The sequence below is a fragment of the Echiichthys vipera genome (genome assembly GCF_963691815.1).
Source record: "Echiichthys vipera genome assembly, chromosome: 11".
Classification (NCBI taxonomy): Eukaryota; Metazoa; Chordata; class Actinopteri; order Perciformes; family Trachinidae; genus Echiichthys; species Echiichthys vipera.
In genome coordinates, this window is record NC_139836.1 from 3,941,181 (window position 1) to 3,956,998 (window position 15,818).

The window sequence follows — 15,818 nt, forward strand, 5'->3', positions numbered from 1 at the left end:
ATGAACACACTAAAATAAAGGGTTGTTAACTTCGTGTCCACCTGATGAATGTCAGTGTTTGTTCTTTACCAACTCCTGAGGCAAATATCTGTCTCTTCAGCTGCTAAAGACTCCTTATGTTCCCCAGGTAGTCTCTAACTGTGTCTACAGTGGGTTAATTTTCTGAACCAGACAGGAAATCAAAATTAGGAGCCAACAGCGGCTGAAGAGCTGCAGAGATGGTGCATGGTAATATCAGAAACACTTTCATGACTGCAGCTTTACAGAACAGGTGTGTTTCGTTACCTTGTCGTGCAGCAGCTGGTTCAGGTCCCTCTGCAGTCTGTTCACTGTGCTTTCTGCTTCAGTCAGCTTCAGCTTCGCAACACTCAGATCCTCCTCCAGACGACTGTTCTCCTGAATAACCAACACACATTTTGATACATTGAGTTTTACTCATTGTGGATTTAGGATCTCTTGTGTTGCGTATAAAGGATGTGCATGTGGGTCTGCTTGTACCGATTTATGTTCTTATGACAGAAGGTTTGATAAACAGGAAGTCTACAACCAAAACACATGCAACATGTGTGTTGAACCTGTGCAGGTGAGTGGTGTGTCCTCACCTGCGTGGCGCTGCAGAGCTCCTCCTGCAGCTCCACCTCCTGCGCTCTGAGCTGCCGCAGTTCGCCCTGCAGCGTGCTGCGCTCTCTCTCCACGTGCTGCAGCAGAGCCTCGCTCTCCTGCTCCGACTGGCTACGCAGAGATGTCAGCCTATCACGGAAGTCCTGCTCCAGGTCCCTGCCAATCACAGAGCGGCTCGTCAAAGACTAAAGGACTCCAGGTCGATGAGTGATAAAGCATCAGACTACAGCAACAGCTGTCCAGTGTAAACTCTAGTTTAAGTGCATTATAAAAGAACAGAATAAAGGCAATTAGAGTCCAGTACAGAATCCAGTATAAAGTCCAGTTTAAGTCCAGTATAAGACCAGTAGAATCCAGTATAAAAGACCAGTAGAGTCCAGTATAAAGACCAGTAGAGTCCAGTATAAAAGACCAGTAGAGTCCAGTATAAAAGACCAGTTGAGTCCGGTATAAACCAGTCGTTCTGACCTGATCCTGCTCTGGTTGAGCGTCTCCATGCTGGCGTGGCGGTCGTCCACCTCTCTGACCAGCTGCAGGTTCCTGTGATCAGCGTGGTCCAGGTCTGTCTTCACCTTGTCCCGCTCCCTGCAGGCCTGCTCTGCCACCACCCTGAACACAGCAACACAGGTCGACATGCCGTTGGTTCCCCTCCAGCAGGGGGAGCTCTTCTCATTAGGAACACAGCACATCGTGTGGCCAAAAGTATGTGGACAGCCCACAGTGACGCTCATATGTCCACACAGGGACAGTAGATTTGATGTGGACTCGATCTTTGACCTCCAGGCTGCTTCTGACCCGGCAGCTGCTAACTGGTCTGAGTTGATGGTTAGTGGCTCTGACAGGAAATCAACAGACCAGAGTCTCACTGGAAACCAGCAGCCTCAGTGTTTAAAGTTTCTACCACACCGTATGTTCTGATTTGATCATTTCACCAACATTCACGTTCATTTAAGAAGAGAAGAGCAAGAAGAGGAGTCGGATTTACACGTTGCATCATGTTAGCTAACGAGCCATCGACCCACCCTGCAGTCAGTTGGTTTAATGACAGAACATGATCAATATACTGTGATCAATATTCAAACCTGATAACATTCAGCCTGTCAGTCAGCTGCAGCCTGAAGCAACAGTGAGTCCAGAACACAGACGATAACAGAGCTGTGTTTTCTACTGCAGAGGTTTTTTGTTTAGGACGGATCCAGATATTTAGAGGAGTTAAAGTGTAATTCCAGCTTAAAATCAAAACTATTAACGGAGAAATCCCAGAGTCGCTAACAGCCGGACTTGGCTAACAGTGATTAGCTCGGGGCAGCACGGTGAAGGCATTCAAAGGTCGTTTTTAACCACTAATGCTGCTGAAAATAACAGCAAACCTCTGCAGCAGCATGAGAAGAGTCCCTACACACACAACAAAGCACCAATGGGCTCCTTCCTTTGGGATCGACTTTGGTAATCCACTGTAATGGACTTTACTATGAGAGGAGCTGGTACAGGGGCCAGTAGGCAAGTCTTTAAAACACTTTTTTTAAAGGTTATTTTTTGGCAGTTTTTCTAGCCTTTCTTTCGTAGGACAGACAGGAAATGGCGTGAGAAAGAGAGGGGGAAACATGCAGCAAAGGACATTCAGCCTCTTTACATGAGGCGCCTGCTCTAACCACTGTGCCAGCAAACGCCCCTCAAAACACTCTTTTAATAAACTCTGGGTTCACTAACTACATTGTTGCTGCTTTGTTGTGTGTGTAGGGACTCTTCTCATGCTGCTGCAGAGGTTTGCTGTTATTTTCAGCAGCATTAGTGGTTAAAAAAGACCTTTGAATGCCTTCAACGTACTGCCCCGAGCTAATCACTGTTAGCCACACCTGGTTGTTAGCGACTCTTCAGGATTCCTCCGTTAATAGTTTTTACACTAGAACTGTCTCGATGGCTTATTTGATGTATGAAAGTGCCAAATAAAGACCGTGGGATGATTTTACGTTGGAATAACACTTCAGGGACAGACGGAGTGAAACCTACTGCAGGTGCTGGATCTCGCTCTTGTACGAGATGAGCGCCGCCTGGTGGATGCCGTTCCCGCTGACCAGCAGCTCATTGTCCAGAGCCAGAGTCAGGTCTGCCAGACTGAGTCGCTCCTCCAGAGGGAAGTCCAGAGTCTGCAGGGGGGGGCAACAAACAGAGGAATGACAGAAACGGGCGTTTACTCCAAATGTATTATAATTATTGATGCATTCACTTTAATGTTGCAGCTAAAGGTGGAGCTCAAGCGAAGACACTGCAGACGAACACGCATTAAAACAATTATTTTTTGTATTACATGTTTTCTAAAAATGTCTAAATATGCAAATGAGGCATTATATCGGATCGGCTCCAGCCCCCGCCCCCCTGCCGCGACCCCGACAGGGACAAGAGGTTGAAGATGAATGAATGAATAATCAATATTGTGTGTCGATTTATTGATTTCTTAGCTGTGAAATAAGCTGGATACCTGATGTAACAGCGTCATTTATTAGTTGGTTAAAGTTTTTTAATAATCTTAAACTAAAGCTGTCGGATAAATGTAGTGCAGTAACAATATGTAGTGGAGTAGAAGAATGAAGTAACGTGAAATGGAAATACTATAATAAGTACATGAAAACTGAATGCATGTGCAGCACCTGAGTAAATCTACTTGTTAAGACCTGAACCAGAATCTCAGAAAGCGATTCCAGACTTAATTTCCTGAGTTCGGTGCTGACAGAAGAGAGTCAGCTGAGGCAGAGCGGCTGTGTTGTTGCTTCTGGAGCAGGAATGTGAGAAATCTGAGGTTCTGTTCAGCCTCCGGGATCAAAAGAGGAATGAGGAGGAGCTCAGGGCCGAAGCGGCTCCAGTTTGGAGGAACCCTGAACCGCAGCACTGATGAGGCGGTTTGGGGCGAAACTTGACAGAATGTGTTCATCGTGAGGAAACAGGGAGGAGGTTAGGGAGAGTTTGGTACCGTTTCTGCTCATCTGAACTCTGCCTGGACTCATTTCCTGTCTTTAAAAGAAACCAGGAAGTCTGAATAAAAGCTGCGTAACGGTTAATGGACAGGAGATTTACTCGAAATACTAAAAAAAGAAGAAGAAAGAACTGTGAGCTGGGATTGCCTCCGTACGGCTCTCACAGACCGTACCCTAATATGTGAAATACCAACGTTTCTTCACGGCCACATGCACTAACAGAGGAGCTCGGATTACAACACACACGCACACACACACACACACACACGCACACACACTCACTTCATTCTCCTTCAACAGTGGAAAAATACATATCAGAGTTGCATTCAGCCATTTGGCAAGATTTTACTCTAAAAACTGGAGCGTGTGTGTAACATCAGAGCACAACACTGACTTTTAAAAGTGGTCCCCAGGGGTCAGCTGTTGATTGCTGCAACTTAACATACTGTACGGTTGCCATTGTTGTATTTTGAGTCATTAAGAGACGGTTACAGTTATAGCCTAATGATAAAAATGCGTCATAAAAGAACTTTGATTTGTTTTTTGTACGGGTTCATCCGCTCCTTTTTCAGTCAAATCATTATGCACTTTGTTTCCGTTTGTCTTTAAAACACATGGCTGCGTGGGCGCCTGAGAAGCCACGGAAGCCCTAAAGCATGGGTGTCAAACTGATCCAGTAAAGGGATCAGTTGTTGGACTGGGTGTGTTTTTGATTGGTTGGAAAGAAAACCTGCAGCCACACGGCCCTTTACTGGATCAGTTTGACACCCATGCCCTAAAGGATCATGCACATATACATTTCACTTCCTCCGTTTTTTCATGATAACGAGATAATTACAGTGCCTTGCGAAAGTATTCGGCCCCCTTGAACCTTTCAACATTTCGCCACATTTCAGGCTTCAAACATAAAGATATAAAAGTTTAATTTTTTGTCAAGAATCAACAACAAGTAGGACACATTCGTGAAGTGGAACGAAATTTATTGGATACTTTAAACTTTTTTAACAAATAAAAAACTGAAAAGTGGGGCGTGCAATATTATTCGGCCCCCTTGCGCTAATACTTTGTAGCGCCACCTTTTGCTGCAATTACAGCTGCAAGTCGCTTGGGGTATGTCTCTATCAGTTTTGCACATCGAGAGACTGGAATTCTTGCCCATTCTTCCTTGCAAAACAGCTCGAGCTCAGTGAGGTTGGATGGAGAGCGTTTGTGAACAGCAGTCTTCAGCTCTTTCCACAGTTTCTCGATTGGATTCAGGTCTGGACTTTGACTTGGCCATTCTAACACCTGGATATGTCTATTTGTGAACCATTCCATTGTAGATTTGGCTTTATGTTTTGGATCATTGTCCTGTTGGAAGATAAATCTCCGTCCCAGTCTCAGGTCTTTTGCAGACTCCAACAGGTTTTCTTCCAGAATGGTCCTGTATTTGGCTCCATCCATCTTCCCATCAATTGTAGCCATCTTCCCTGTCTGTGCTGAAGAAAAGCAGGCCCAAACCATGATGCTGCCACCACCATGTTTAAAAGTGAGGATGGTGTGTTCAGGGTGATGAGCTGTGTTGCTTTTACGCCAAACATATCGTTTTGCATTGTGGCCAAAAAGTTCGACTTTGGTTTCATCTGACCAGAGCACCTTCTTCCACATGTTTGGTGTGTCTCCCAGGTGGCTTGTGGCAAACTTTAAACGAGACTTTTTATGGATATCTTTGAGAAATGGCTTTCTTCTTGCCACTCTTCAATAAAGGCCAGATTTGTGCAGTGCACGACTGATTGTTGTCCTATGGACAGACTCTCCCACCTCAGCTGTAGTTATCTGCAGTTCATCCAGAGTGATCATGGGCCTCTTGGCTGCATCTCTAATCAGTCTTCTCCTTGTTTGAGATGAAAGTTTGGAGGGACGGCCGGGTCTTGGTAGATTTGCAGTGGTCTGATACTCCTTCCATTTCAATATAATTGCTTGCACAGTGCTCCTAGAGATGTTTAAAGCTTGGGAAATCTTTTTGTATCCAAATCCGGCTTTAAACTTCTCCACAACAGTATCTCGGACCTGCCTGGTGTGTTCCTTTGTCTTCATGGTTCTCTCTGCGCTTTAAACAGAACCCTGAGACTATCAAAGAGCAGGTGCATTTATACGGAGACTTGATTACACACAGGTGCATTCTATTTATCATCATCAATCATTTAGGACAACATTAGATCATTCAAAGGTCCTCACTGAACTTCTGGAGTGAGTTTGCTGCACTGAAAGTAAAGGGGCCGAATAATATTGCACGCCCCACTTTTCAGTTTTTTATTTGTTAAAAAAGTTTAAAGTATCCAATAAATTTCGTTCCACTTCACGAATGTGTCCTACTTGTTGTTGATTCTTGACAAAAAATTAAACTTTTATATCTTTATGTTTGAAGCCTGAAATGTGGCGAAATGTTGAAAGGTTCAAGGGGGCCGAATACTTTCGCAAGGCACTGTATCCTCTGTGTTGCAGAGGTAACGAGATAATTCATTCGATAGATAATGAATGAAACATTATTGGTCTGAGATTTCCATCACACCTGACACGACACGCCTTGTAAAGACTTCTCATTTCTCAAAGAACGCTCTGGAAAACACTGACAGATGCTTTCAGTTGGTCATTTTTTGACTGTAATCTTTATATTTATGTGCACATTGTCAAACTCCTCCCTGTACTGGTATTTATGTTGTTGTAATATAATAAAAACAAAAATCTATGTAGCTAACGAGGACACCAGGCTCACTAAGATTGCTCCTCTGATGAAGCTGAAGCCTTGCTAACCGTCTTCTCAGATGACTCACACTAATGTGAACATGAACTGTAATAGAATAAAGTTATGTCAGCCGGTCAGGTCTTTATTAAAGACACATGTGATGCTGATAGATACACTATCGTTTTATTTTCTCAAGATCTCAAATTAATTATCACGTTATCACAGGAAAACAGAGGAACTCAAATGTATGCAGGTGTGACCCTTTAGGGCAGGGGTGTCAAAGTGATGCAGTAAAGGGTCCTGGTCTGTACTGACCTGCAGGATGTCCCGGCTGTTCCGGATACCCTCCTCGGTCCAGAGGGCGATGACCCGCTCGGGGCTGGTGCATCCTGAGCCTTCATCCAGCCGGCTGAGGACCCTCTGACCCACCGTGGCCGTCAGTAGCGAGGGCGAGGTGGAGCGAGCCGAGCGCTGCTCTAACGCCGCCTGAGACTGCATGGAGCACCGGAGAGAAGACGTTTAGTTCACGTTCACACCTGAGAGGTGGAGGTGTGCGGCGAGTGAGTTTCACCGTGAGAATAAACTGCGTTCTCGGGTTTCTTCAGACAGAGCAGCTTAAGAACATTTCTCAGGGTCCTAATAAACGTCTGGAGCTGCAGTGTGATGTGGTAACGTTTAATCTGGATTAGCCCGTTTTCCCTCACAGCCCCGCACGACTCAAGAGACTAGCATACGAGAAAAAAACTGCAGTTCAGAGCCTGCTTCATGCAACAGCAGTACATATCCCACTGTTTTATCTACACATCATAATCCAGTTATTATTTATACGTTGTATTATTAAGATGAAGCCACAGAGTAACTGAAGTGATCAGAATGTAGCGGAGTAGCAGAAAATGAAAACACATTGTCCTCCTCCACAGATGAAGACAATAAAGAGGTTTTTCCATCTTCCTGGTTACTGCAAAATATGATTTATTGGCTTTCAATCGGAGCTGTGCACAACACCAGGGGAGAGTCTAAAGCAGACGTCTCCAAACTGCTGCTGCAGAGCTGCTGCCCGGCATGTTTTAGCTTCAAATTCAAGCATTTCAAGGTGCATTTCCATGCTTTTCCAGCACCTTACAGTCGTGGTAAAGTACATATTTGTATAGATAACAATCCTCAGTGTTCATGATGAACTACTGCACTCATTATTGCATTTGTTCATCTCATCAAAATAGATGTTATTGTCCTGTAAACAACCAACATGTTGTTTGGAGACAGTTTTCTACAGAAGGAGGACAAATGAAAGGAAAACTACCTCCACAGAAATATAATCACCAACTATTATGATCATCTGTTCATCAGCAAAAGTTAATTTTCATTAACAAATGTCTGAAAATGCTGTTTTCAATCTTCTTTTCTCTGTTATCATATATGCAGTCATCAGAAAACTGAACATTTCAAGCACTTTAGTCAAAATCAAAGCACTTTTCAAACCTTGAAGACAACAATAAGTGTTTTCAAGGATTTCCAGCATCTGTATGAAACCTGTACAGTGCATTCTAGTTTTAAAGACTTCTCTATGCAACATGTTTGTTCATCACATTAAATTAAATGTTATTTTCCTATAAACAACCAAAATGATGTTTTATGACAGAAGGACGTCAAATTAAAGGTTTGTAAAAAAGACTTTCAAGCCGTTAGAGCTGCAACGATCAGTCGACTAAGAGCGACAGAAACATAAATCACCAGCTATATTTATAATCTGTTCATCCTCAAAAGTCATTTTTCATGCACAAAATGTCAGAAAATGTGGTTTCAGATTCTCAAATATGGAGATCTTCTTTTCTCTCTCATCATATAAACACACAATTCAGGCACTTCATTTAAAATCCAAGCAGTTTTCAAACCACAACACCAAAATTCAGGTGTTTTCAAGGACTATTTCTGCAGGTTTCCACCAAATCCGGCGCACCTGAGTCTAATGATGTGCTCGTTATCAACCAGCTGAGGGTTGTCACAGGTTGGACACCTCTGGGCTAAAGACAAGTAACTGTACGATTAAAAAGAATCATTTTCAACCTGCAGAAGTGTTTTTAGTGCCGCTTCAGAAAAACAAATACAAAATGTGACCATAACAAGATGGTAAACACAATAAACTCTAATAAAAAACATCTGTTCAGTTCAATTAAAGAAAACAAAACAGTCAAAAATACTAAAGTTTCCTTTCCGTGGTAGGTTTAAAAGCACTGTGTTGTCCATGTTCATCTTTGATCAGATGAAAATATAAAAGCGCAGTGATCTTTTCTCTGGTCTGAATTAGTTTAGACTCAGCTTTAACCTTTTCTTCTGACTTTTGTCTGAATCACCTTTGTGTAGCAGGAGGTTCTGGTCCTGTCAGTCCTCACCCACGTTAACAAGCCGCAGCCTGACATCAGATCTGACGTGCAGTACATTCTGATTCCTGTCTGTCTGTCTGTGTGAGCAGCTGCCTGTCTCCTGAGTCCCTCACACCTGACTGGACTGATGACTCTCTGCTGATTGGCGCTGCATTCAGGAGCTCCTCGTAAACCCCAAAACTCTCTTTGGGTGGGAAATACAGTCCACACGTGTGAGAAAATACTTGTTTTCTGTGTCTGTTTTAAATACGAAGAGGAATAAATGAACATAAGGTGAGAAACTGAGGATTTATCTTTTTTTATACTACGATTGTAACTAAGACTGTTTAAGTTCTCTCTCCACCACCGCCCCAACAAACCAGCTTACAGCACCGTCAATATGTGATTTACACATAAATATGTGGTGTTTAAAATGTCGTGGTACATTATTTAAGTGTGTCTGACCCGGTGTGACGTCCTCTGCAGGTCAGCTGACCGTACGGGGGTGGAGCAGGAGATTGGGGCGGAGCCACGCAGGACCTTCTGGAAGTCACTGATGCTAACTCTGCCGTCCAGGTCTGCGTCCAACTTCCTGAGCAGCGAGTCCAGATCCTGTTTTAATATTGACAGCTGTCAGAATACATCATATTGAACCTACTCCTGTGGTGCCTGCAGGTGCCGGGTGGAGTCTCACCTCTGTGTTGAGCTCCTGCAGGCCCAGCTGATCACACATGGCCGTCAGGACGCCGCCGCCGCCGCCGCCGCCGCCGCCGCCACCTCCAACAACCCCCAGCTCCACCTGCTCCTGCTGAGGACCTGCAAAATGTCAACATAAAGAGCTTGTTATGAATTTAAAGTCACATCAAACGTGTCACTGCCAAAATCGACTGACTGGTCTTTTAACTCAAGAGATAACAATGAAATCTAAGTTAGTATCTACACAGCAGAGCGTACCTTTACACTGAAAGTCTGGCTGGATGTTCTCCTTCTGACTTCCTGCCTCCTCATCAGACTTCAGGCTCTGCAGAGAAAACATTGAAGGCAATGACCGTCTGCAATTACACCGTGTGTGTGTGTGTGTGTGTGTGTGTGTGTGTGTGTGTGTGGTCACCCGTCCGTTAAACTATTTCTGAACTAACAGCAGAAAGCGTTATGAAAGAGAGTGTGCAGCATGGACGAGAGGATGATTGGCCAAGTGTGTGTGTGTGTGTGTGTGTGTGTGTGTGTGTGTGTGTGTGTGTGTGTGTGTGTGTGTGTGTGTGTGTGTGTGTGTGTGTGTGTGTGTGTGTGTGTGTGTGTGTGTGTGTGTGTGTGTGTGTGTGTGTGTGTGTGTGTGTGTGTGTGTGTGTGTGTGTGTGTGTGTGCATTATGTCAACAGACCAAACAGTGATCAGAAGGAATTCCTGAGCGGCCATTATTTCTGCTAGACTGAACACTTTGTATGTGTGTGTGTGTGTGTGTGTGTGTGTGTGTGTGTGTGTGTGTGTGTGTGTGTGTGTGTGTGTGTGTGTGTGTGTGTGTGTGTGTGTGTGTGTGTGTGTGTGTGTGTGTGTGTGTGTGTGTGTGTGTGTGTCACGCTAAAGAGCTTAGCATGTAAAACTTCTGTCAGAACATTTGTGGGAAACTGAACCTGTGACTTTTCCACTAAGACCAGAATTTATCACAGTGAGACATTTAAGACCAAATTCATTTAAAGGAACAGTTCACACTTGTGTATCTTATGTAAAACTTGTGTATCGTATATAACACTTGTATATTGTATACAATACTTGTGTATTGCATATAACTCTTTTGCATTGCACGCTATTAAACATTTTCCGCCGTGTTAGCGCATCCTTTTGTAGCCTATACAATGTTGTGGCATAGACAAGTTCAACCTCCTGTGTTAAGACTCAGAGTCAGTTTATTGTTTGGTTTACGGAGGTCAGGATCTGTGTGTCCGCCATGTTTCATTTCACCACGACAACAACAGCACTTGAACACAACGCACTGGTAATTGGTAAACAAATCTATATTGTTTCTGGGTGAATTTCCTTTCATTTGGACTGAAACTGACATAAAAGAGTTCCCATACTTCATGCGTTATTTAGCTATTAAGACTTGTGCTGGTGTGTGTGTGAGTGTGTGTGTTTTTGTGTGTGCGTGTGTGAAGTGTGTGTGTTTGTCCCAGAGGAAACACATCTGTATTAAATATTTAAATAGTGTTGTATAACTGCTCCCACTAATGTAGAGTCTGACTCTGGGACACGAGACTCACGCACGAACACTGACTATATTTACATGAGCTCTAATATTCTGGGATTCGTCCTTATTTTGTAAAAGATCAAATTCAATCAAACTATCTCTGATACAGGATATAAATCCTCCAGACCAGACTCACCAGCCACAACAAACAGGAAATACTGTACGGGTAACATAAAACACACAAAACAACAATACACATGCCAAGATAACAATCATTTTAAAGTACTTTTGCAACATAAGGGCGCCCTCCCAATGTGCGTCCGTCCCGTGCCCCGTGCTTTAGGGTCCTTGTCCCCCCCTCCAGGCCCGTTTGTACTCACACTACCTGGGCCTCGGTGAATGCTTCTTGCTGCCTATACGTCATCACGCCGTAACACGTCACACGCATTGATGACGTCATGGCGATGCGTGGCTTTGTTTCCAGATCTTTCCGTAGACCTCAGAGTTTTTGTGCGTCTTGTCGACTGTTTTTGAATCTTTTCATCGACCAAATCTGCAGTAAACACTCCACCTCCGCATCACACCAACGTGAACCTTTCATCGCCATTGTTTGAAATGTCCGCGCATGGTCCCACCTTCTTTTTTCTATGTCCCAACAGGCGCACAGGAAATGACCTCAGAACCGCCGTAGGCCTCGTGCTCGTACGCGTGCGCACGCTCGTGCTCGTACATGTGCAAACGTGCTTTACTAAAGCCCACCTCTCCCAAACGGGCCGTGGGAGGACTTCCACTGGTCAAAGGAACCAGACATTAGCCGTGAAACGTGCTCGGGCACGGTACGGATGGACAGTGTGTATCCGGGGTCGAGTCTCGGGGGCAGCAGCTCCAGCAGGGACCCCAAACTTCCCTTTCCTGGGCCACATTAACCAGCTCTAACTGGGGGATCCCGAGGTGTTCCCAGGCCAGTGTGGAGATCTAATATCTCCACCTGGTTCTGGGTCTTCCCCGAGGCCTCCTCCCAGCTGGACGTGCCTGGAACACCTCCCTCCGCTTTGCCTTCCTCAGCTCTCTTTTCATCACAAAGGTGCGGTAGAGGGACTGCAGCACCGCCCCCGCTGCTCCGATTCTCCGGCCAAACTCACGCTCCATCGTCCCCTCACTTGTGAACATGAATCCAAGGAGCTGGAACTCCTTCACTTGGGGTCAGGACTCATTCCTTACCTGGAGTAAGCAATCCACCTGTTTCCTGCTGAGAGCCATGGCCTGAGATTTAGAGGTGATTCAGATTTTGACCATGAGTCTTTTATTTAATTAAAAATGATGAGTAAGCACTGGTGTAAAGAAGCTTAAGCACATTTTTAAAAACTCTGTTCCTCACATTACCACTTAATTTGTCCCTCAGTCAAAACGCTGATGTAATGTGATGCAGTGGCCTGTAAACGCTGCTTCATGGCGTCTGACGGCTCTGTCACACACATGTAGGTTGTGTGGCTGCTGTGTGGGTGACGTTGTGTCATCGTCTCCGTGTGCGGCCGCAGTGATGTAAGAAAAGGAGGTTAAAGCTGCGGTGAAAAATTCAGCAGCAGCGGATCAATTATTAAGCTGTCAGTGTTGGAACGTTAGCTGCAGATGCATCCAGCACAGTTAGCCTACATCTGTCACACTGTGTTCACCTGCTAACATCTCACACACACACACACAGACACACACACAGACACACAGACACACACACACGCACACACACACTAAGGCAATAAGTAAGTAAGTAAGTTCAATCCCTAACTTTCAATAATTCTTTTGTGTTTTACAAAATACTTCTATGTATTTATTTAGCAAAATAAGACAAACTTCTCAAAATCTTTTTAACTATTAACGGAGAAATCCAGGAGAGTCGCTAACACTGGCTGACACTGATTAGCTCGGGGCAGTACGGTGAAGGCATTCAAAGGTCTTTTTTAACCACTAATACTGCTGAAAATAACAGCAAACCTCTGCAGCAGCATGAGAAGAGTCCCTACACACAAAACAAAGCATCAATGGGCTCCTTCCTTTGGGATTGACTTTGGTAATCCACTTGACTGGACTTTACTATGAGAGGAGCTGGTACAGGGGCCAGTAGGAAAGTCTTTAAAACACTCTTTTAATAAACTCTGGGTTCACTAACTACGCTGTTGCTGCTTTGTTTTGTGTGTAGGGACTCTTCTCATGCTGCTGCAGAGGTTTGCTGTTATTTTCAGCAGCATTAGTGGTTAAAAAAGACCTTTGAATGCCTTCACCGTGCTGCACCGAGCTAATCACTGTTAGCCACGTCCGGCTGTTAGCAACTCTCCTGGATTTCTCCGTTAACAGTTGTTACATGAAAAAAATTGTCTCCATGGCTTATTTAATGTATGTGAGAGCTGAAAAAGACCATGGGATGATTTTACGCCGGAATTACAGTTTAATTTTATATCGAACAGAGAAAAGCAGGACATTTGAGAGGCTGGAAACAGACGATGAGTCAACAAGTCGTTGCAGTTTGAAACCAAAACACTTTGTGGACTTTGTTCTACGAGTTGAGGGAGAAGGCAAAAAAAAGAAGTGTGTCTTTCTGTCATGAGCATCATTAGCGACCCTTCGCCTGTCAGGTCGCGCTGATGTCGTGTAGTCTGAACCGACATAACACACAGCTCGACCTCTGAGCTCCCTTCGTCTCTCTTGCCCCAAATAATCATCCAACAGTCGTTCATCCGTCAGCGGGAATGGGGTCAGGAGACTTCATGGAAATCTGGACGGTAGTTGTGGAGATGTCTGACAAACACTTCCATAAAAACAACCACTACAGGTCAAACAAACTCTTTACAAGGGTCCTGCACCTTTTTCAGAATCAAATTCAAGCACTTTTCACGTATTTCAAGGTGCATTTTCCTGCTTTTCCAGCACCTTACAGCGGTGATAAAGGTCATATTTAGAAGAAGAATGAAGAAGAAGAATTACTGTATTTATCCTGCAACGGGGAAATTGAATTTTTTCATTCTTATTATTAATAATGTTACACACACACAGGCCCGAAATACACACACATGCACAGACAGGACCTATACATGCAATTGAGATGTTAGAGCGAGGAGGCTGCCAGTGACCGGCGCCCCGAGCAGTTGGGGGTTCGGTGCCTTGCTCAACAGCACCTCGGCTGTGCCCAGAAGATGAACTGGCACCTCTCCAGCCACCAGTCCATGCTCCATTCATGGTCCGCACAGGGACTCGAACCGGCAAAGCTCCGGTTCCCAGCCAAGTCATCATGGACAGAGCAACTATGAAACGATACACATCGATTTTGACTATATCTCCCACTGCCAACAGCATTTGTCGGTTTGTGTGTGTCTGTCTGTCTGTCTGTCTGTCTGTCTGTCTGTCTGTGTGTGTGTGTGTGTGTGTGTGTGTGTGTGTGTGTGTGTGTGTGTGTGTGTGTGTGTGTGTGTGTGTGTGTGTGTGTGTGTGTGTGTGTGTGTGTGTGTGTGTGTGTGTGTGTGTGTGTGTGTGTGTGTGTCTCTTAAACTCTTTATGTAACTGTGACTCCGTGAAGTATTTACAGAGATTTCATCTGCTGGAGCCAAATGAAATCCACAGTGACAACTGGGCGAGAGACCCCCGCGTGCGGCAGAGAGAGAGAGAGAGAGAGAGAGAGAGAGAGAGAGAGAGAGAGTCACGGTCTTTAATCTTCACAGAGCCCAGTTACATAAAAACTCTTCAATATTTTAAACAGAGAGAGTAAAGTGGAGGCACTCTGATGTAACAGCCTCGGCCTCAGTTCTGACTTCACTCTGCTGAACAGTAGAGAACCAAGTCCCTGCAGGAATTTACAACCACAATAACGGAAATTCAACTTTTCCATTATTTTTTCCCTGCCCCGTATTTATTCTGATACCTGAACTGGCCAATAACACTCGACGGGCACACCCCTACTCTTTGCTGTGAACTCATGATGAAGAAGAGGAGGTGGAGTCTGAATAAAACAACAGAGAGAAAAGCTGCGGTGAAGCCAGTTGTGTTTGGTTTAAAGAACATGAATCGCTTTGTTTTGAAATCGGCACAAAAAGCAGCCGAGGAGAAGCTTCGTTTTATTCCACAAAGACAAAAGTGGAAACTGTCCCAAAGCAACAAGAGTGATGCATCTTTGATCTGCAGCCAAACCAGCGCGGAGCGTCTGCCAGCAGCCGCATTCCTCACAATCCCACTTCCTGAAAACCCTCCAACGCCCCCAAAACCACCAAACCTCCCCCAGCCAGCTCCTCCCCCCTCCTCCTCCTCCCCCATTCAGGTATTCACAGACTCGGAATCGCAGCACGTCTGGATATTTGAGACGAACCAAACCCACTCAGCACAAAGACGCACAATGAGCTTCATTCACACAGTGTAAGTGTGCGTGTGAGTGTGTGTTCGCGGTCTATAAACACTCAGCTGGAGCCTCATGCTTTCTTTCACATTACCATCGTCCATCAGAGCCATGCAGTCTCAGCGAGGAGGTCAAACCAGTGGAACGAGGTTTGCCTCCTTTATCACAACCAGTGGCCATGAGGTCAGAGGTCACAGCGTTGTGACAGCGGCAGGAAAACAAGCTCATCGTGATAGGAAGACGTAGTTTTAGACGTTAAATGTGCGGTGAAGTTGGTCAGTCAGTGTAGAGAGCTGGATTGTGTTGCAGCAGCTTTTCATCACTCCTTCACTAAAGCAGCTGTGTTAAAGGGATAGTTCAGATGTTTTGAAGTGTTGTTGTACCAGCTACAAACAGAAGCTAAACAATGTGCTGCTGTGGGCTGATTAACTCGCACAGCAGGCGAATTCATGATGAGATCACGTGAGAATCGCGTTCACCTGAAAGTCCATCTTGACAGGCGCAACGTAAGGCGTACGAGCGCCAGAAGTCCACCGACCAATCATCATCCTGTGTGGAGCTACTGGCAGAGCCGACCGCTC

The 15,818-nt window shown here is 44.9% G+C and overlaps 1 protein-coding gene across 1 annotated transcript in view; it reads right to left on the reverse strand.

Moving 5' to 3' along the window:
- Positions 1–15,818, reverse strand: part of ninl (ninein-like) — a 35,964-nt gene that overhangs the window by 14,460 nt on the left and 5,686 nt on the right. Inside the window, exons 5-12 of the mRNA XM_083922859.1 lie at positions 9,633–9,699; positions 9,373–9,494; positions 9,144–9,290; positions 6,634–6,810; positions 2,632–2,768; positions 1,090–1,230; positions 603–777; positions 286–396 (exon numbers count right to left, since the gene is read on the reverse strand). Of these exons, the coding sequence (XP_083778985.1) occupies positions 286–396; positions 603–777; positions 1,090–1,230; positions 2,632–2,768; positions 6,634–6,810; positions 9,144–9,290; positions 9,373–9,494; positions 9,633–9,699 (1,077 nt within the window). The remainder of the gene's footprint in view (positions 1–285; positions 397–602; positions 778–1,089; positions 1,231–2,631; positions 2,769–6,633; positions 6,811–9,143; positions 9,291–9,372; positions 9,495–9,632; positions 9,700–15,818) is intronic.